Source organism: Lissotriton helveticus, chromosome 3_1, assembly GCF_964261635.1.
Source record: "Lissotriton helveticus chromosome 3_1, aLisHel1.1, whole genome shotgun sequence".
Taxonomy (NCBI): Eukaryota; Metazoa; Chordata; class Amphibia; order Caudata; family Salamandridae; genus Lissotriton; species Lissotriton helveticus.
The window spans coordinates 980,563,923-980,584,767 of NC_136061.1; the positions used below are offsets into that span (position 1 = coordinate 980,563,923).

General features: G+C 53.8%; 1 protein-coding gene across 6 annotated transcripts in view; it reads right to left on the minus strand.

Moving 5' to 3' along the window:
• PCNT (pericentrin) overlaps positions 1–20,845 on the minus strand; it is a 1,333,356-nt gene that overhangs the window by 99,624 nt on the left and 1,212,887 nt on the right. For all 6 annotated transcript variants that reach the window (XM_078681435.1, XM_078681433.1, XM_078681434.1 and 3 more), the window contains 2 exons: positions 12,088–12,326; positions 11,287–11,375 (listed from right to left, as the gene is read on the minus strand). In XM_078681435.1, coding sequence (XP_078537561.1) covers positions 11,287–11,375; positions 12,088–12,326 — 328 coding nt within the window. The remainder of the gene's footprint in view (positions 1–11,286; positions 11,376–12,087; positions 12,327–20,845) is intronic.

The window sequence follows — 20,845 nt, forward strand, 5'->3', positions numbered from 1 at the left end:
TAGGGCTAGTATTCTAAAGGGTCCAGTGACCCCTCCCAGTCTTTCCAGATGCCTAGCCATTGAAAATAAGTCTCAGATGACAATGGGGATGGCATGGAATGGTGCCGGGGAAGGTCCAGATGGCACAGCCGGCATCAGTCATGGATCTCTTGGGCCTCGGTGGAGCTGCTGTTGCAGAAACCGATGGGACATTTCTGATCCTCATCAAGGACCCCACACCACCAAAACCAACCTTCACGAAGGAATGAAGGCCGTCGCTGAATGGATGAGGAACAGCTGACTGAAGCTGAACTCGGAAAAGACTGAGGTCCTCAACTTTGGATCCACCCTCCGGCCTGGGACGACTCCTGGCGGCCGACCGCACTAGGAACCGCCCCAACACCCACCGACCACGCACGCAACCTAGGGGTCATCCTCCACAGCCAGTCGTCAAGGTAGAGAAAGACTGGTATCCCAAGTCTCCAAAGATATGCTTTTGTGAACACTTGAGAGGCGCTTGTGAGGCCAAAGGGGAGCACAGAGAACTGAAAATGCTCCTGGCCTACCTTGAACCACAAATAACACCAATGGGAGTGTAGGATGGGAATGTGAAAACATGCCTCTGGCAGGTTCAGTGCTACCATCCAGTCTCCTGGATTCAGAGCAGAAAGAACTTGGGCCAAAGTGTCACCTGGTATTTACTGAGCAGAGGGCGAGGCTAGCTGAGGAGAAAATTCTCTTTCCAAACTTCTTCATACATTTGAATTCAGTCTTGAATGTGACAGACGAAAGTTGGAGCAGCTGACCTTACTATCAAAGCAAATGAAGCAGATTGCTCTCTGGGGGGGCCAAGGGGAGAGTGTTATGGGAAGTGTAACCGATTGGAGTCTTGAAGGTCCATAAATAGATTTTCCTTGTGGGATGCTTCATCCCCAGTCATCATAACTGCAGTTAGATTCAAAAGTAGTGGAGAGTGTTCTGGGCAAAGGCAAAGAAACCTCTCATCTGAGTCAAAGTGAGGTTGAACAGGAGGATGCCGAGGATTAGACTGTGTCCATTAAAACAGTGGTTTCTTCCTCTGGCATCTGCAGCATCTAAGGTGACTGTGGGGGACTGGCAAACTGAGGCACAAGCTTTGTAGTAGGGTGTCTGTAGGGTGTCTGTCACGGAGTCAGGCAGACCCCACGGGGGTTAAGAGGCACAGAGGGTATCGAAGATGGATCCGCTAAAGGTAATCCTTGGGACCTGAGGACGCGTCAGAGCGAGCAGGAAAGGTGCCAAAAAAGCATAATATGGCCTCCTTGAGGGCTTCAATTTGTTGTGACTTTGCTAACAAACCAGGAAATTTGGGTTGGATGGGTACAAGCTGTGGATAACTTCCGCTGTTGGAGAACAGGAACCAAGAACGAAGGCACCTTGATTACCATGCGACTTCTCCTGATGGGAGTGAGAGGGACAGTCACGCTTCGATATACGTTTTTTGATTTGGACTTATTTGATGACTTGGAAAAAGAAGAGGACCTTCACAGGAACGGCCTCGAAGATGGTGCAGTTTGAGTTGTGCAAAGATCCTAGGCATCAGAGACATACTTGGTGGGGTGCTGTCACGACATCTGTTGAGTACAGTCTCGTCTCTTTGCAAGGTTCAAACTGTGTTGTCTTCGGAGGGGACATGGTCCCTTGCACACCGTAGATATTGGTTTTATTTACAACAACTCAACAAAATGACAAGAAAAAGTTGAGGGAAGGAACTCCGGAACCACGCCCAAAGATGCAAAAACAAAGGAAAGGACGTCAACGTGCGAGAGTCGATCCTCTATGTGGCTCCGGTGTCTTTTCCATGGTGGGACAAAGACGCAAAGCTGCACAACGCCACATGCCAGGAGCAATAAAGTGAAAAACCTCTGGATCCAGTCTGGCGTCTGGGAGTATTCTCAAGGTGAGGAATCTGTAGTTAGAACCATCTACCATTAAGAGACAGCCTGCAGAGATAATACTGTGAAACATTTACAGGTTGCCAGTTGCAGTTTAACTTAATACCAAACAATTGGTCACCTTCAATTTGACAGGTTTTGACACACAAGTTACTTACCTTCGGTAACAATATATCTGTAAGAAAAACAGTAGTTAGTATTAGATTCCTTACCTTAGAATATCCCCAGGCGTCAGACTGGATCTGGAAAGTTTTGCTTAGCAGTACCCCTGCGCGTCGGTAGGCGTCGTCTGCGGCTCCGCGCCCGTCGTCGGCGCCGTGATGACGCCGTCGGTGTACTTAGACGCCACCCTCGTGCGCTGAACTCAGTTCTTATACACAGCTTTTCCGCGCTAGAAACGCAGAGCCATGATAAAAACCTACACTGGTGCCATGAAACTAGGGCCCTGAAAGGGATGACCTTAACCCTAGATATCGGTTCGCAGAACGGGGAGGATGGGTGGGGCGGTAAGGAATCTAATACTAACTACTGTTTCTTACAGATATATTGTTACCAAAGGTAAGTAACTTGTGCATCTGAAAGAAACAGGTTAGTATTAGATTCATTACCTTAGAATAGATACCCCAGCAATACCAACCCCGGTGGTGGGTCTGCGAACCAAGAATCACACCAGAAAGTCCTGGAGGACGGAACGGCCAAAGAAGCCATCCCTCCGGACTTGGCTGCCCAGGCAGTAGTGTCTTGCGAACATGTGCAGCGAGGCCCACATAGCTGCCTGACGGATGCCCTGCAAGGGGACTCCCCGGCCCAGGGCTGTAGTAGCCGCCGTGGCCAGAGTAGAATGGGTCCTCAGCCCAACAGGAGGCTCCTTTTTATCCAAAGAGTAGCATGCCATGATGCACAACACGACCCACCGAGAGATGGTCCGTTTGTGCACTGCCCGTCCCTTCTTAGTGGCCACGTAACCAACAAAGAGTTGGTCATCCACCCGGAACTGGCGTGTGCGATCAAGGTAGAAGGAGAGTGCATGTTTTGGGTCCAGACGGTGGAGCCTCTTTTCCTCTTTCGAGGGATGCGGAGGCGGAAAGAAGGTGGGCAAGGTGATGGACTGCCCGATGTGGAAGGCTGTGACTACCTTGGTCAGAAAAGAGGGACGCGTTCTCAACACAACCTTGTCCTGATGGACAGAAAGGAAAGGAGATTTAGAGGAAAGAGCCTGGAGCTCAGTCACTCTCCTGGCAGAGGTGATGGCAACCAGGAAAGCAGTCTTCAGTGTAAGAAGACGAAGAGGGTAATTGTGAAGTGCCTCGAAAGGAGTGCACATCAAATAAGTAAGAACAAGGCATCACGAAAGGAACAGGAGGAAACATGAGTGATGCCTGTTAGAAATGGGATCCCTGGCTGGCCAGGGCTTTTGCCAAAGTCAGTCAGAGACCACCACTCCTAAGTCAGGGCAAGGGAATTACACGCCAAGATAACCCCTGCTCACCCTCTAGGTAACGTGGCGCGAGCAGCAAGGCTAAACTTGGAGGCGATGTGAGTTAAGTATTTGCGCACGCACCCCAGCCACAACACCCAAGGCCCCCCACAAAGGAAACTCCACACAAGGTTATATAAAAAATAGCCTTTGTATTACACCAAAACACATTAGATATAACCACACACTTTACAATGTGCCAACAGGCACGGGCAGAATTTACAGGGGATAAGTACAAGACAGGGCCACCTGGACCACTGTCAGGAATCAGCACTTTTGGAACTTAGAATACAATACTTGTAGGCCTTGAACTTAGAACATAGAGACTATCGGACAGTACCTTCCGTCCTGGTTGCGCGGGATAATGCGAGTGATCTCCTTAGTATGCTTGAGCGGGCGACCGGCTAGCTACAAGCGTCTGTCTGGGGCGACCAATGCGTGCGGCTCAGAGGAGGAGGGGGAAGCAGGATGCGGGCGGCCCAGCGAAGCAGCGCGGCTCAGGGGAGAGCGGCGCGGCTCGAGGCTTGGACGGGCGGCCGGGCACGAGCTGCCGAGGGGAGTGAGCGAGGCACACTTCAGGCGAGGCCCCAGTGGCCCAAGGGGATCAGACAAGTCCCAGCAATTAGTCAGGGAAGGCACAATAGAGTCCACTGGTCCTGGGACTCTGGTCAGGGGGGCGAGCTCAGTATCAAGCCCTTGGAATATCACTTAGAACATAACATAGAAAATCACTGTAGCACAAAATAGCACACCACCAGTAACTACTGGTAATCAGGTAAGTACCACCTACGCAATCCTAACCACCTTAGGAACAGGCCACGCAGGCAACCAGACCTCACTAGCAACACCTGTACTAGCAAGAACAACCACCTAAGTATCACAATACATTTAGGGGTATAGGCACATAACACATGATGCATCACAACACATGATGCATCACAACACATTCAGAGGTGCAGGGCAGGAAAACACATGATGCAGAACCTACATTCAGCGGTGTAAGGAACAAGGCACATGATGCATCTACGAAACATTCAGAGGTGTAGCAAAGAACACTTTGCAGAAATCACATTAACACAGAACTTACATCAAAAGTCCAGGGTCCAGGTTGCGCCACTGCGCCAAGACATAAACGTGGCAGCTGCCCACAAAGTGCTGGGCAGCCGAGGGACATAACAGAGGGCCTAAACGCTGCAGCTGGCACTAAGTGCTGCGCAGCTGGGGAAAGGCCAGGGATGAAGGAGTGCGTCTCACTCCTAAGTTCACAGTATATGTCCCTAGAAAAGAAAGACCTAAACGGTGCAGCTGCCCACTAACTGCTGGGCAGCTGGAAACAGAACTGCGACAGGGCTCTCACTAGCCCTCTGGAACCAAAACTGCGCAAACTGGGAGCCCTCTAGGCTCTGGAAGAAACATAGGTGCAGTTTGGAGCCCCCTAGGCCTGGAGATCAGCTGTGCCCCCGGAAAAATCTAGGCTCTGAAACTAATGGGGGCTTCGTTGGAGCCACGGGGCTCTGAAGACTAGAACGGGGCCAAGCCCCTCAAGGGGATTTTAAACATATGGGCCGGTGGGAGCCTTCGCGGCTCTTTAAGACAAGTTATAATCAAACTGGGGGAGCGGCCCGCTGCCGTACGGGGCCGCTCGAATACTGCCTCCAACAACAAGGCATGGGCCTCCCTGGGCCCGGGTAACCAACCATGCCCCACTGTAGGAGCCCCCTCCTGCACGACGGGGCGGCTCGTGATCACTCTTGGTCTCTGTGCCTTCTAGGCACTTCTAGGTCTACCGGAGCTTCCCCCCCAGCCTTTGACACTCACCGGGCTAGTCTCTGGCAGGGGGGGGGGGGGCTTCCTCCGGTCGGTGGTGCGGGCGGGGCTTTCTCCTCTGCCTGGGAGCCCCGTAGTGTAGCTCACCTGGCCTCTTCACCTGGTCCCCCATCTCGGGACCGGGTCTTCGCTGGCCCGCGCTTTTCTTGGTTGGCGGCCCCGGGCTCTCCCCAGCTCACGGGAGCCCCATGAGGACTTGGCTTCTCCTCTTCTCCGGGCTCGAGGAGGCGGGGTGGGCTCCCGACCTCCTCGCTCTTTTTACCAACTTCCGCCGCATTCTTCGGGCAGCTTCCGTCCCGCTGGCCCCGCCCACAACCAGGCGGGCCGCGGTTCGCAGCTGCAGGCCGACATCACCGAGGGGTAGGCTCCCTCGTAATTTAAGAAAATAACTCGGGCATTAATACCGACCTAAGGCAGGGTGGGCTCCTATATGAAAATAGTCCCAAATAAGCGGCATGGAGGCGCCGTCGCGGCTCACGGGCCGCCGGCGGGGATTAGAGCACGAGCCTCCCCAGTCTCTTCACGGCCACGACCTCGGAGGCAGTTAGACAGTCCATTAACCCTTCGCTTGCTGCCACACCAGTGGGGGAAATAAAAAGAAAGGTAGCACAGCACTGTCATGCTGTAAAAGGCCCAAGGTGCTTTTAAAGCGAGGCAGCCCTCCCAGGGCCAAAGTAAGTACAATCCAAGGTTTTCTAGGGCCAGGAAAAGTCCATCAGGTGTCCAGGGCCCAGGGAGGCAAACCTTCCCCTGGGCCCCAGCAGCAGCACGCCCCTGGTAGATTCAAGTTGGAGAACAAGAACATTTTCATGGGGTCACAGCCCCTCTTTTATACACCTTTTCCCTTTGTCTTCAGGTGCAGGGTGGGGGGAGAACCAGTCGCAGCTGGTTTTGGAGCACTGTGTTTACCTCAGCCACCCTTTCCATTCACCAAGCAGGCTAGGGTCATCAGTCGCACCACAGGGGGCGGAGCCAGCATTGTGTGGTAAAAGCCCAGCCCTATTCAGGACACAGGCGCAGCCCCTCCCTCACATCAGCATGCTAATCTCTCCATTCACCACCGGGGCAGACCCACACAGACTCCTGGAGCCAGGCTCCCCAGCCAGCTTCAGCCAATCACGCGCCAGCATACTTACTGCACAGACAGGCACACGTCTAGAAGTGGCACTTCCATACTAGACACATTCATGCCGCATACATCATTTCGCAGCATTCAATCACACGAGTCCGCACATACCAGACTCGAGCCTGTACACCCCACGCATCAGGAACTACCAGGGACACATACATTCCCCATGCATTCCTATGGGAGGGCAGGCCTATCTCACACACGCACTCAGAGCGCACGCACTTTACACTGCGCCACAGTGTCAAAGTGCGCAAAGACCAGAAATCACTATAATTCAAGGCAAAAAGTTCAGGGGTGAACCTGCCAGAGGGCCAAGTCCAACAATGCCCTTCAAGAACCTATTTAGAACTGGGGACTTGAATAGAGAGGGCTGATCAGGTAGCCTTAAACAGGCGGAAATGGCAGAGAGGTAGCCCTTGATAGTGCCCAGAGCAGAGCCCTGCTGGGCAAGAGAAAGAAGGAAGAGGAGAACCTCTGAAAGGGGGCAGAAAAGGGATCCACAGCCTTTGCTGTGCAACATGCCACAAATTTGTTCCACCTGCAGGCGTATACCGATTTAGTGGAGGGACGCCTGGCTGCCAGAATCACATCACAGACTTCAGGAGGCAAGTCAAATGGCCTCAACTGTCGCCGCTCAATCTCCACGCATGGAGGTGGAGACTGGACAGGTTCGGGTGGAGGACCGTCCCCTGCTGCTGCGACAGAAGGTCCTCCTGAAGAGGCAGACGAATCGGGGGATCCACTGACATGCTGAGTAGCTCGGGATACCAGTATCTTCGTGCCCAGTCTGGAGCCACAAGGATGACTTGGGCCCGGTCGCGCTTGATCTTCTTCAGCACTCTGGGCAGAAGTGGTATAGGCAGAAAGGCGTACAATAGACCGCAGCTCCACTCGCGACGAAAAGCGACTCCGAGCGAGTGCCGCCTTGGAAATTCCAACACGCAGAACTGATGACATTGCGCGTTCTCTTTTGTGGCGAATAGATCTAACCAAGGCCCTCCCCACTGCTGAAAGAGGCCTTGCGCCACGTCAGAGTTCAGACGCCATTCGTGATCAATCATGCACCGACGGCCGAGTTCGTCCGCCCTGGCGTTCAGAGAACCTGCCAGGTGTTGAACCACTAGGTCACGCCCTGATGTTGCAGCCATTGCCAGAGACGCAGAGCCTCCTGGCATAGGGTCCACCACCCCACCCCGCCCTGTTTGTTGCATGGCAGTGGTGTTGTCCGTGAACACCTGCACTACACTCCCCCGGACAGAGGGGAGGAATGCTTTCAGCGCAAGTCGGATCGCCCGCAGCTCCAAAAGGATGATGTGGAGCTGGGACTCCGCCGGAGACCAGAGGCCTCTGATCTCCGCCTCTCCCATGTGGCCATCCCAGCCCAGGAGGGACGCGTCCGTCACAACTACGTGCTCCGGTTGGGGAAGGGAGAGGGATCTGCCGCTGACCCAATCGCGGTCCGTGAGCCACCACTGCAACTGTCTTGCAGTGCCCTCCGAGATAAAGACATGGTCGGACAAGTTGCCCTGATGCTGGGCCCACTGAAACTTCAGGTCCCACTGCAGAGCTCGCATCCGCCACCTGGCGTGGTGCACCAGAAGGATACAGGAGACCATCAGCCCCAGAAGCCGCAGCGTCAACCTGACCGAGACCCGGGATAACGGCTGAAAGATGGGAATCAGTGCCTGAATATCCCAAACCTGCCGTTCGGGAGGATAAACCCGAAACTGCGCCGTGTCTAGAACCGCTCCGATGAAGAGGAGCTTCTGAGAGGGGCACAGGTGTGACTTCGGCACATTGATGGAGAACCCCAGCAGGTGCACGAGGTCGACCGTAGTCTGGAGGTGGTTGACAACTCTCTGGGGCGAGCCTGCCTTCAACAACCAGTCGTTGAGATAGGGGAAGACTGAAACCCCTAACCTGCGCAGATGAGCTACAACCACCGCCATCTCTTTCTTGAACACCCGTGGGGCGCTGGTAAGACCGAAGGGGAGCACAGTAAACTGAAAATGCTCGTGGCCTACCGTGAACCGCAGGTAGGGCCGTTGGGCCGGCAGGACAGGGATGTGGAAATAAGCGTCCTGCAAGTCAAACGCTACCATCCAGTCTCCTGGGTCTAGGGCAGCTAAGACCTGAGCCAAAGTCAGCATCTTGAACTTCTCCTTCCAGAGGAAGCCGTTGACGTCCCGGAGGTCCAAGATAGGGCGTAGGCCCCCTTTGCCCTTCTTCAGAAACAGAAAGTAGTGGGAATAGCAACCACACCCTATTCCTGGCCCAGGAACGCGCTCGATGGCCCCCTTGGCCAAGAGGGCCGTAACTTCCTCCTGCAGAAGATTCAAGTGATCTCCCGACACGCAGTGGTATTGCGGAGGCATGGCTGGAGGGGTCGCCTCGAAGGGGCGGGAGTAGCCCCTTCGGACGATTTGCAGCACCCACCTGTCCGATGTGAATGGTGCGCCAGTGGAGGAGGTGATGGCGAACCCTGCCCCCCACTGGCGTGGAATGGACCTGAAAGCTCGGACTAGGAGGGCTTTGAGGCGGATGCTACGGGAGTGGATGTGGACTGGCCTCGGCGTTGTCCCCGGCCACCGCCTCAGCGGTTACCACGTCCCCGCCACGCTGGATGTTAGGCTGCGGCCCGTGGCTGGCAGGACGTGTGGGGGCGCCCCTTCCTTGGCCACGAAAGGAGCGAAAGGCAGACTGCTGCCGACGCGGAGCCGACAGGCCCAAGGACTTGGCCGTAGCCCTGGAGTCCTTGAAGCGTTCAAGTACATGATCTGCCTTGCCACCAAAGAGGTGGCTGTCAAACGGCATGTCCATGAGGGTGCTCTCGACATCATCTGAAAAGTTGGCGGACCTCAACCAGGCGTGGCGGCAAACCGCCACCATTGTTGACATTGCCCTGCCCAGTGAGTCCGCGGTATCCAGCTCACATCTAATAGAATACCTCGCTGTGTCTCGACCCTCCGCGAGGGCTTGAGCAAGCTTCGCCCGGACCCCTTCCGGGCAAACTGGCAGCACGGCCGCAATCGTATCCCACAGAGAGTGGGTATAACGGCCCAAGAGGCAAGCGGTGTTGACTGACTGCAGTCCGCAGCTAAGGGACGAGAACAGTTTCTTACCAAACTGTTCGTACCTCTTGGATTCCCGATCTGGGGTGCAGTCGGGAATGCGGATTGGGAAGTGGAGGCCTGGATAACCAGGCTCTCGGGGTGGGGTGGGAGGACAGGAAGCTAGGGTCTCCCGGAGCTGGGTGGTGGCACCTGGCGACGTGCATATCGACAGGGGCGCCTGTAGCGGTCCTGGACCAAGTGCCCAATAGGACGTCCATGAGAGCCTCATTAAACGGCAGTAAAGGCTCCGGAGAGCCAGCCTGCGGTCTAAGGACCTCAGTGAGGATATTAGGCCTCACAGTAGCGACGGGGAGCTTAAGTGCCAAGGCCTTGGCTGCCCGCGTCAGCACCACGCTATAAGTAGCCCCCTCCTCCGTAACCACGGTAGGAGGGGAGACAAAACCAGTGTCAGGTGAGGTGTCTAGACCACTGGCCTCCCCTAGCTCCTCTGTCCAGTCCTGAAAGGTCTGACACTCACGTGTCAGAGGGTCCTCAGACCCCTCCCAACCTTCCTCGTCCTCCATCTCCTGAAATTCAGGTCAAAGGATGGAGCCGGATCAAAGAAGAAAAGTTCTTTGGCCGGCGTCGAATGCGACATCAAGCGACGGCGGTCCGACGCCGGATCCGGACCGAGGGAGAGATCGGGGACTACGTCATCCGGTGACGGCGTCGGGGGAGACACCCTGGGGGTCGGCGCTGGCGGAGGGGTCGTGAGGTCGACCAGCGGCGACCCGGATCCAGTGGGGCCTTGCGGCGTCGGGACCGAAGTCGCCGACGGCGCGGGCCGAGGCCGCCAGCCCGCCAAGGCCCCCAGACAACCCTTGACGGAGGGAAGTGAGTCCTCATGGCCACTAGGAAGTCACGAATCTCCTCCGGCGTCGCATTAAGCCCAGGGACCGGCGGGTGTGGGGCCGGCTGCGATGCCTGCGGCTCCGGCGAAGCCGAATGGGCGGTATCGCCCAAACCGCCAGCCGCGTTGGGGGAGTCAGAAGAGCGGTGTTGCTGCTTTGACTTCTTGTGCCTCTTACCTGAGGACTTGGAGCCCGACGAGTGGTGTTGACTCGACGAGCTGTGCTGACTCCGGCCTTGTGACCGGTCACTCGACCTCCTCCTGGACCGGGACCTTGAGCGGCGCGGGGCCGACTGCCGGAGCTCGAGGCGCTTACGAGACCGCTCCAGTCTAGCCCTCGACGTCAAGGCCCGGCAGTCGGGGAACGACTTGTCATCGTGGTCGAACCCCAAACAATGTAGGCACCGGCGATGGGGGGCGGTAACAAAAATCAGTCAGTCGCAGTCGGCACAGGGCTTGAACCCGGGCATCCCTACCGGCACCGATGGAGTCGTTCGACTCGAAAAACAGATCAAAAAGATCGAAAAAGTTTTGTCAAAAAATGACTAAGGGTAGCACTTTTTCCGGATTGGCGCGGAAAAAAGAAGAACTGACGTCAGCGTGCGAGGGCGGCGTCTAAGTACTTCCACAGCGCCAACTACGCCGAAGACGACGCCTACCGACGCGCAAGGGTACTGCTACGCTAAACTTTCCGGATCCAGTCTGACGCCTGGGGATATTCTAAGGTAAGGAATCTAATACTAACCTGTTTCTTTCCGATAGACAAGACACCTTTATTGATCTGGTTAAAAGCTAGGACACAATGTTAGAAGCAGCATGCTCTGCTAAAGACTACTTAAAAACATTTGAAAAAGTCTCTCTCCAGGATCCAGAAGTGGTATAACTGGAACCTAGATGGTAGAAGTCTGGACAAAAGGACATTCAAGAAACAGTTACACGTGGACTACACGCACTCCTAATTAAATACGTATCCTCACCTTGATGGGGTGTTGAGACTTGGGCGTGAGCCTCCACTGGACCTCCCTTTTTGTGCAACTTTTGCCATTTTTTCACCAAAAATTTCAACCTGAAGGGCAGAAACAAACACGGAGTCCTAAGCAGGAGTAGACAAGTTATCAATCAAGACAGCTGCAAAGATAAGGGGAACTCCATATGTGGTTCAAAAAGAGAAATACTGATAAGATAAAGACTGGGGAGACTTGAAGTTTACTCAAATACACATCAGGCAGAAACATCCTTATTTTTCACACAACCCTTCTGTTTCAGGGTCCTGATAAAGAAGATCACAAGAGATTGTAGCAATTATGCATTAGAACCCAAGATGTCAAGATAAGCAGCATTCTTCTGCTTCACCCTACTCTCTCGCCTGTTATGGTGGCAAGGTCTGCTAGTGGCCTGAGACTGTAATCATAAAAACATAGCTATATGATAATATACTTCATTCTCCTTTACTGTTCATGTTAGGTAAGACACTGCATATGACCAGAAATACAGATTTTCCAGATTCTCCCCTACACCCCCTTCATTAAGTCAAGATCAGACAACTAAGTATCCAAATACTTTGGGAAACTATGATTCATATAATAAATTCAACACATTATCAATACGGAAGCACCTAAAATCCATCCCCAGTGGTACACGGTCATTGCTCAGGCCTTTCAAAAAATTAAAATTGTCAGTACCACTGGAATAGGAGAAGATACTTTACTTGGCTTATAAATCAATTTAGCCTCCAATGTCATATAGGACTTCACCTTTGAATACAGAGCATGTCTTACCTGGATATGGCTATGACTGCTCGCACTGTAGATCTGAACTTTGTGAAGGCATGGGAGTGAGTGCTTACAACCTGAAGGTCCACAGTTGAAGGATACACACCCATACGTGCTATCATGGAGAGGGTGGCCTGCTCACAGTCCTGAAATCCACCAAGGAGCAGAAGAAGGTATTTTTTCTGGTACACAAGGGCTTTTCTGAAACTTTCTGCACGCAAGTACTTCCTGTACAGTCTCTGCAGCTACAAAGATAGAGCAATAAAATACAGATTATAAATTAAAGAGCAAGCATACAAAGGACAGGCCATCATTTAGGAGTCCAAACATATTACCTAGAAGAGTACAACATGCAAGAGGTGCTATTAAGAAACTTGCCTCTAATTACTCACCTATCACGCTTGCTACAAACCTAGAAATCAGTTTTGTCTTACTTCCTTTCTTCATTTACCAACCTTTTGGCACGATGTGTCTCCCTTTCACTAAATCAGACACTGACAGAGCTCTTTGTAAGTACTGTGCGCTTTCCTGAACAACAGCCAGTGCAGCAGTCAGTTTCTTAACTATCCCAGACCATGGGCTCAGAGGTCTAAAGAGCTTTACACATTTAGGTTTTCAAACTAGCAGGTTTCTTCTTCAGCAGAATCACTGAACAAGGTTAGCAGTACCAAACATATAGGTACCTTTACGGTTTGCTACTCTACAAATGGCTGCTGAGAGGGGAACTGGTGTCAGTAGAGAAAATAAAGTTTATGAAGTGACAAACTAATGACCGCAGAACTTAAACAGACTTTTAGAAAAACAATTTAAATGTCAGAAATCCAGAGTTCATGAAAACCTCCCTGCTGGGACAGGAATGTCCCATTTGTGGTAAACTGACATGTACCCCTACACTGAAACTGATATCCTGACTTATTCTGGTCCTCGCTTCACTCTAATGTAGCATGATAACAGAGGACACCACCAGTCCTTAATGCGAGAGGCAGGTACTATCCACTCATTTGGAGGGAAAGGGTGCTCTCATGATAGACCGTGCACTACTGTCCCGGTCCTGGGTTTAACAACGAGGAGGCAGCAACACACAGTATTATAGAAGTTTAGTATGACAAGAAAATGTTGTCTGTATTAGTAAGAGAGTGTTCTGCAGACCCTCTCTTATAAAGTTCTGCTATTCCTTGAGTTCCAGAAACTTGAGCTGACATCCTATGTGCACGCCAAGTGGGTGTGCGAGTGTACACTGAGTGCTCAATATATGAGTGGTAGCAGGACTCTGTATGCCCCTGGTTTAGCAAGGCATAAGATGGAGGGTTAGGACAGCTTCAATGGACAGACAGAGCTTCCTTTAAATACCATGAGGGATTTGTTAGGAAGAGACTGATGGCTAGTTCTTCCTGAGCACAGCTTTCTGATTTACAGTAAAGGTGTAGTGGGAGGCTGCAGTTTCATTGTTCAAGAAGAGGAACTTCCAAAGCAGCGCCTATCCTTTTGTCTCCACTTACTGTTTCAGGAAGGCTGGTGACGATCCGGTCTAGAGAGCTCAAGTTTCATACGCCCATGTTTTGAGTACTCCTCGCTTGGAGCCAGCTACATTGCTAGCTGCTGTGAGAAGCACTACTTTAAATGAATGAAGACTGTGTCTGAAGAGAAGCACGGAGGGAAACCTTTTAAAAGAGAACCAACCCAAAGTGGTTTTTAAGTCTCAAACATAAGATCCACATTCCCTATCTGGAAAATGAGTATAAAAGTGAGATTCAAACCACTTCACTTTGTTCCATTTCAAAGTTCTTAAAGACATACAAGGAAGTGAGTGCTCTGCAGTTGTACTTGAAGCACTGCTGTGTGACCAGACTGATCTGCCTAACAGCCAGTCTCCCAGAAGTGGGGGACTGCTAGTTCTTAGTAGCTGGACTCCTGAAATAGGGAAGAAGTGTGCCAAGTCATGCAGGTGAAACTGTCCAGGAGGAGACGGCCAGCGTGTTCTCAGCATGAGGACACCCAGATAAAGCAGAGTACACTAGAGAGGAAAGCCAGAATCGACACAGGTTGTGAGTGGGTCTCTATACGGTTCTTGCTAAAACGGTCTGAAAAGACTTCACGTGAATAACTATCTGTGATAGCGACTGTGGATGAGACACCGCTGCAAGGGCCGAAACACACACAGAGGGCCTGGAAGAATAGGACAGGCACTTGATCGGCAGAGTACAGCCCTGTGCCTCTAGACTCACGTGTGAAGCAGTTGCCTAGTAATACATACCTGGCCCGAGAGAGGGGAACTCCCTGTGGTTGGCAGGCACTGCGCAGATGGGGGACCGACTGCGCCACCTGGTCAGGGGCCCATCGCCGACATGACAGCGCTAAGCGAGATACAGGGTGGGGCGACGAAGATGAGCCTGACATTTTGCATCCTACTGGGACCCCTCTTCGATACTCAACATGTTCTCCGCAGTGTATGGGAGGACATTGCGGACAGGTTCAAAGGTAAGATAAACTCAAACGAGGAGCTTCTTGGTTGAACACTTCATTTCTAAATCAATCATTTATTCGAACAGGCCTCCAGCCACTGTTTGGTCACTCGGGCCTGCATATACCACTTGCATAGACATGCATGTGAGGTGAGGCGGGGCTCCAACACTTCTGACTCTGGATATTCCCTGCACCATCTCGAAGTCCGGAGCACATTCACACCTTAATACAGTGAGTGAGGAGAGGCAGCGAGTCAATACCGCACAACAACTTCAGGATAGCTGCAGCTGGTCCACATTGGGGAAAATGCAAAACAATCAAAATTATTTGAAAATAAATGACTAATGCGCCTGACGGATACCGGAGCAGAATCCGATCTGGATGCGGGTGCTCAGGAGGAGACAGAGCAGCAAGACGACTATCTCTGTGCTATTCTTCTTGATGTAAAAATAAGCCTCAAAACCATCAACACCAAGCTTGACCTGCTGACTTCTCGTTTAGATCAAGTTATGCAACAAGTATACATTCATGAGTCTCGGCTTGACCAGCTGATGCTCCTGACTACTACATGGAATCTAAAGAGCATCACCTTCAGACGGAAAAGGTCCTTAACGTCCTCAAGGCCAAGAATGAAGACCTGGAGGCCCAGTCTAGGCGGGATAACCTCCGCATCACTAGCATTCCAGAGAACACTGCCATAACACAAATGGGGGATTTTGTAGAATGGAAGATTTTGTAGAAACACTGCTGCAGGAATGGTTTGGCTCAGACTTGTCAGCTGTGTTTATAGTAGAGTGGGCTCATCGCTCCCAAACCACTGGTGGGTGCTACACCACATCCTACATCTCAACTATCGGTACAAGACGTGATCCTGCATCTTGCACGAGAGCGTGGAGCCATACATCACCAAGGTGATAACATTTCGTTTTGCTCCGACTTCTCTGTATAGGAGGCTGGCTTAGTTTATGGTGCAGACTTATTTAAGTGAAGTACCCTGCACTAATCCAGGCAACCCTTGTGGTGATTTCAGTGGCATTAGACACAAGCATAGAAATTGGCATGAGGCAGGCGTTCAGTCCCTTGGAGATTTGTACCATGATGGGACGCGCATCCCATATATGACACACTCACAGCGAAATAGGGAGGCCTTGCAACTGAGCCGCAGGTATATATATCTGCACATCATGGGTCAGGGTAGGCATCTCACGCAGTGGTTCGCGGCCTCGCTTAGACAGCACACAGCGATATGTGTAGACTCTTTACGGTGCAACTGGGAACAGGATCTGGGCCATCAATTTTCAGACGCGGAGTGGGCTACATTACTCAAAGAGCATACCTCATGCCAGCCAAAATTAAGCAATATTTTAGCTGCACTTACTCTGCCTGCCCAAGATGTGCCTCACATCTTGATGTAGACCTGATGCACAAGTTACTACTTGTGTAACGATATATCTGTAAGAGACATTAATTAGTGATAGATTCCTTACCTTAGAATATCCCCAGGCGTCAGACAGGATCAGGAAATTGTTGCGTAGCAATACCCCTGCGCGTCTGTAGGCGTCGTCCGCGGCTCCGCGTCCGTTGTCGTTAGCGCCGGAATGACGTCGTCTGAGTACTTAGACGCCGCCCATGCGCGCTGACGTCAGTTCTGATACACAGCTTTTCCGCGCCAGATACGCAGAGCCATGATAGAACCAACACTGGTGCCAAGAAACAAGGCCCTGAAAGGGGATGACCTTAACCGTAGATATCAGTTCGCAGAACGGGGAGGATGGGTGGGTCGGTAAGGAATCTATCACTAACTAATGTCTCTTACAGATATATCGTTACACAAGTAGTAACTTGTGCATGTGAAAGAGACACGTTAGTGATAGATTCCTTACCTTAGAATAGATACCCCAGCAATACCAACCCCGGTGGTTGGGTCTGCAAACCAATAATCACACCAGAAAGTCCTGGAGGACGGAGCGGCCAAAGAAGCCATCCCTCCGGACTTGACTGTCCAGGCAGTAGTGTCGTGCGAACGTGTGCAACGAGGCCCACGTAGCTGCCTGGCAAATGTCCTGCAAGGGCACCCCCCGGCCAAGGGCAGTAGTAGTCGCCGTGGCCCCAGTGGAATGAGCCCTCAATCCAACAGGGGGCTTCTTCTTAGCCATGGAGTAACATGCCTGGATACACAAGATGATCCACCGGGAAATGGTCCGCTTGTGTACCGCCTTCCCCTTCTTAGCGCCCACGTAACCAACAAAGAGTTGGTCATCCACCCGGAACTGGCGTGTGCGATCCAAGTAAAATGAAAGCGCACGTTTTGGGTCCAGACGGTTGAGCCACTCTTCCTCTTTAGAGGGATGCGGAGGCGGAAAGAAGGTTGGCAGGGTGATGGACTGCCCAATGTGGAAGGCTGAGACAACCTTGGGCAGGAAAGATGGCTTGGTACGCAACACAACCTTGTCCGGATGGACAGAAAGGAAAGGTGGAGTACAAGAAAGTGCCTGGAGCTCACTCACTCTCCTGGCAGAGGTGATGGCAACCAGGAAAACAGTCTTCAGAGTTAGAAGGCGAAGAGGACAGTTGTGAAGTGGCTCAAAGTGAGCGCACATCAGGAAAGTAAGAACAAGGTTCAAGTCCCACTGGGGCATCACGAAGGGAACAGGAGGGAACATGTGTGTGATGCCCTTAAGAAATCTATTTACAATAGGGGACTTGAACAGAGAAGGCTGATCAGGTAGACTTAAGAAGGCGGAAAGGGCAGAAAGGTACCCCTTGATAGTGCCCAGAGCAGATCCCTGCTGGGCAAGAGAAAGAAGAAAGAGGAGAACCTCAGAAAGGAGGGCAGAGAGTGGGTCCACAGCCTTTGCTGTGCACCATGCCACAAATCTGTTCCACCTGCAGGCGTATACCGACTTTGTGGAGGGACGCCTGGCTGCCAGAATGACATTACAGACTTCGGGAGGCAAGTCAAATGGCCTCAACCGTCGCCGCTCAATCTCCAAGCTTGTAGGTGGAGGCTGGACAGGTTCGGGTGGAGGACCGTCCCCTGCTGCTGCGACAGAAGGTCCTCCCGAAGAGGCAGACGAATCGGGGGATCGACTGACATGCTGAGTAGCTCGGGATACCAGTATCTTTGTGCCCAGTCCGGAGCCACAAGGATAACATGGGCCCGGTCGCGCCTGATCTTCTTCAGTACTCTGGGCAGAAGTGGTATAGGCGGAAAGGCGTACAATAGACCGCAACTCCACTCGCGACGAAAAGCGTCTCCGAGCGAGTGCCGCCTTGGAAATTCCAACGCGCAGAACTGATGACATTGCGCGTTCTCTTCGGTGGCGAATAGATCTAACCAAGGCTCTCCCCATTGCTGAAAGAGGCCTTGCGCCACGTCCGAGCTCAGACGCCATTCGTGATCCATCATGCACCGACGGCTGAGTTCGTCCGCCCTGGCATTCAGAGAACCTGCCAGGTGTTGAACCACCAGGGTCACGCCCTGACGTTCCAGCCACTGCCAGAGGCGCAGAGCCTCCTGGCATAGGGTCCACGACCCCACCCCGCCCTGTTTGTTGCAGTACCACATGGCGGTGGTGTTGTCCGTGAACACCTGCACTACACTCCCCCGGACAGAGGGGAGGAATGCCTTCAGTGCTAGACGAATCGCCTGTAACTCCAACAGGTTGATGTGGAGCCGGGCCTCCGCCGGAGACCAGAGTCCTCTGATCTCCGCCTCTCCCATGTGGCCACCCCAGCCCTGGAGGGACGCGTCCGTCACAACTACGTGCTCCGGGTGGGGTAGGGAGAGGGATCTGCCACTGACCCAATCGCGGTCCGTGAGCCACCACTGCAACTGTCTTGCAGTGCCCTCCGAGATCAAGACATGGTCGGACAAGTTGCCCTGATGCTGGGCCCACTGAAATTTCAGGTCCCACTGCAGAGCCCGCATCCGCCACCGGGCGTGACGCACCAGAAGGATGCAGGAGGCCATCAGTCCCAGAAGCCGCAGCGTCAACCTGACCGAGACTCGGGATAAAGGCTGGAACCAGAGCCTTAATATCCCGAACCCGCTGTTCGGGAGGGTAAACCCGAAACTGCGCTGAGTCCAGAACCGCTCCGATGAAGAGGAGCTTCTGAGAGGGACACAGGTGCGACTTCGGCACATTGATGGAGAACCCCAGCAAGTGCAGGAGGTCGGCCGTAGTCTGGAGGTGGCTGACGACTGTCTGGGGCGAGCCCGCCTTCAACAACCAGTCGTCGAGGTAGGGGAAGACTGACACCCCTAACCTGCGCAGATGAGCTGCGACCACCGCCATCACCTTCGTGAACACCCGTGGCGCGCTGGTAAGGCCGAAGGGAAGCACGGTAAACTGAAAGTGCTCGTGGCCTACCGTGAACCGCAGGTAACGCCGGTGGGCCGGCAGGACGGGGATGTGAAAATAAGCGTCCTGCAAGTCCAACGCTACCATCCAGTCTCCGGGGTCCAGGGTAGCTAAGACCTGAGCCAAAGTCAGCATCTTGAACTTCTCTTGTCGGAGGAAGACGTTCCGTAGGTCCAAGATAGGACGCAGGCCCCCCTTGCCCTTCTTGGGCACCAGAAAGTAGTGGGAGTAACATCCACACCCTACTTCTGGCCCAGGAACGCGCTCGATGGCCCCCTTGCCCAAGAGGGCCGTGACTTCCTCTTGCAGAAGTTGCAAATGATCCCCCGACACGCGGTGGAATTGCGGTGGCATGGCTGGAGGGGTCGCCTCGAAGGGGAGGGAGCAGCCCCTTCGGACGATTTGCAGCACCCACCTGTCCGACGTGACAGTGCGCCAGTGGGAGTGGTGATGGCGAACCCTGCCTCCCACAGGCGTCACATGGGCCTGAAAACTCGGAAGGTTTTGAGGCAGGTGCTGCGGAGGGAGGTGTGGACTGGCCTCGCCGCTGACCCCGACCGCCGCCACGGCGGTTTCCACAGCCGCCACCGCGCTGCTGGGCATTCTGCGGTGCGTGGCTGGCAGCACGTGTGGGGACGCCCCTTCCGTGGCCACGAAAGGAGCGAAAGGCACCCGATTGCTGGCGCGTGGCCGAAAGGTTTAAGGTCTTGGCCGTAGCCCTGGAGTCCTTAAAGCGCTCCAGCGCATGGTCTGCCTTGTCGCCAAAAAGGCGACTGCCATCGAACGGCATGTCCAGAAGAGTGGCCTGGACATCGGCCGAAAAATTGGCGGACCTCAACCAGGCGTGGCCTCTAACCGCCACCGTCGTTGCCATCGCCCGCCCAGTGAGTCCGTGGTATCCAGCCCACACCGGATAGAGTATCGTGCCGCATCTCGACCCTCCACAAGGGCTTGGGCGAGTTTAGCCCGGACATCCTCCGGGCATTGTGGCAGCACGTCCGCAACCGTGTCCCACAGGGTGTGGGTGTAGCGGCCCAAGAGACACACGGTATTGACAGACCGCAGTCCCAAACTCAGGGACGAGAACACCTTCTTTCCGAACTGTTCATATCTCTTGGATTCCCGATCGGGCGGGGCCGTCGGGAATGCGGTCTGGGAAGTGGAGGCCTGGATAACCAGGCTCTCAGGGGTGGGATGGGTGGACAAAAAGCAAGGGTCGCCCGGAGCCGGGCGGTAGCGTCTGGTCACGTTCCTATCCACAGGCAGACCTGTGGCGGGCTTGGACCAAGTGCCCACAAGAACATCACATAAGGCTTCATTAAACGGCAGCAGAGGCTCACTGGACCTTGCCTGCGGTTTAAGAACCTCAGTGAGGAGGTTAGTCCTCACTGCCGCAACGGGGAGCTCAAGGCCCAAGGCCTTGGCTGCCCTCGTCAACACTACGCTATAAGCAGCCCCCTCCTCCGTAGTCACGGTGGGAGGGGAGACAAATCCAGTGTCTGGCGAGGTGTCAATACCACTGGCCTCCCCAAGCTCATATGTCCAGTCCTCTTGAGACTGGCACTCCTGTGCCAGAGGGTCCTCAGACCCCTCCCAATCACCTCCGTCACCAGTCTCCTGTAACCCAGGGTCAACAGACTGGACCTCCTCATGGAAATAAAAATCTCTAAAGGCCGTCTGAAGCGGCGCCCAACGGCGCCGTTCCGGCGCCAGAGTCGGACCGAAGGGAAGATTGGGGACGGCGTCCACAAGTGGCGCCGGGGGCGACACCCTCGGGGCCGGCGCGGTCGTGAGGTCGACCGGCGACGCCCCTGATCCGGAAGCGGATCCGGTGAGGTCTTGCGGCGCCTGGGCCGAAGCACCCGGCGGCGCCGGGGCCGGAGCGCCCGACCCGCTAGGGCCTCCAGCCGGGACCGCTGGGCCCGGAGGCGCCGCGG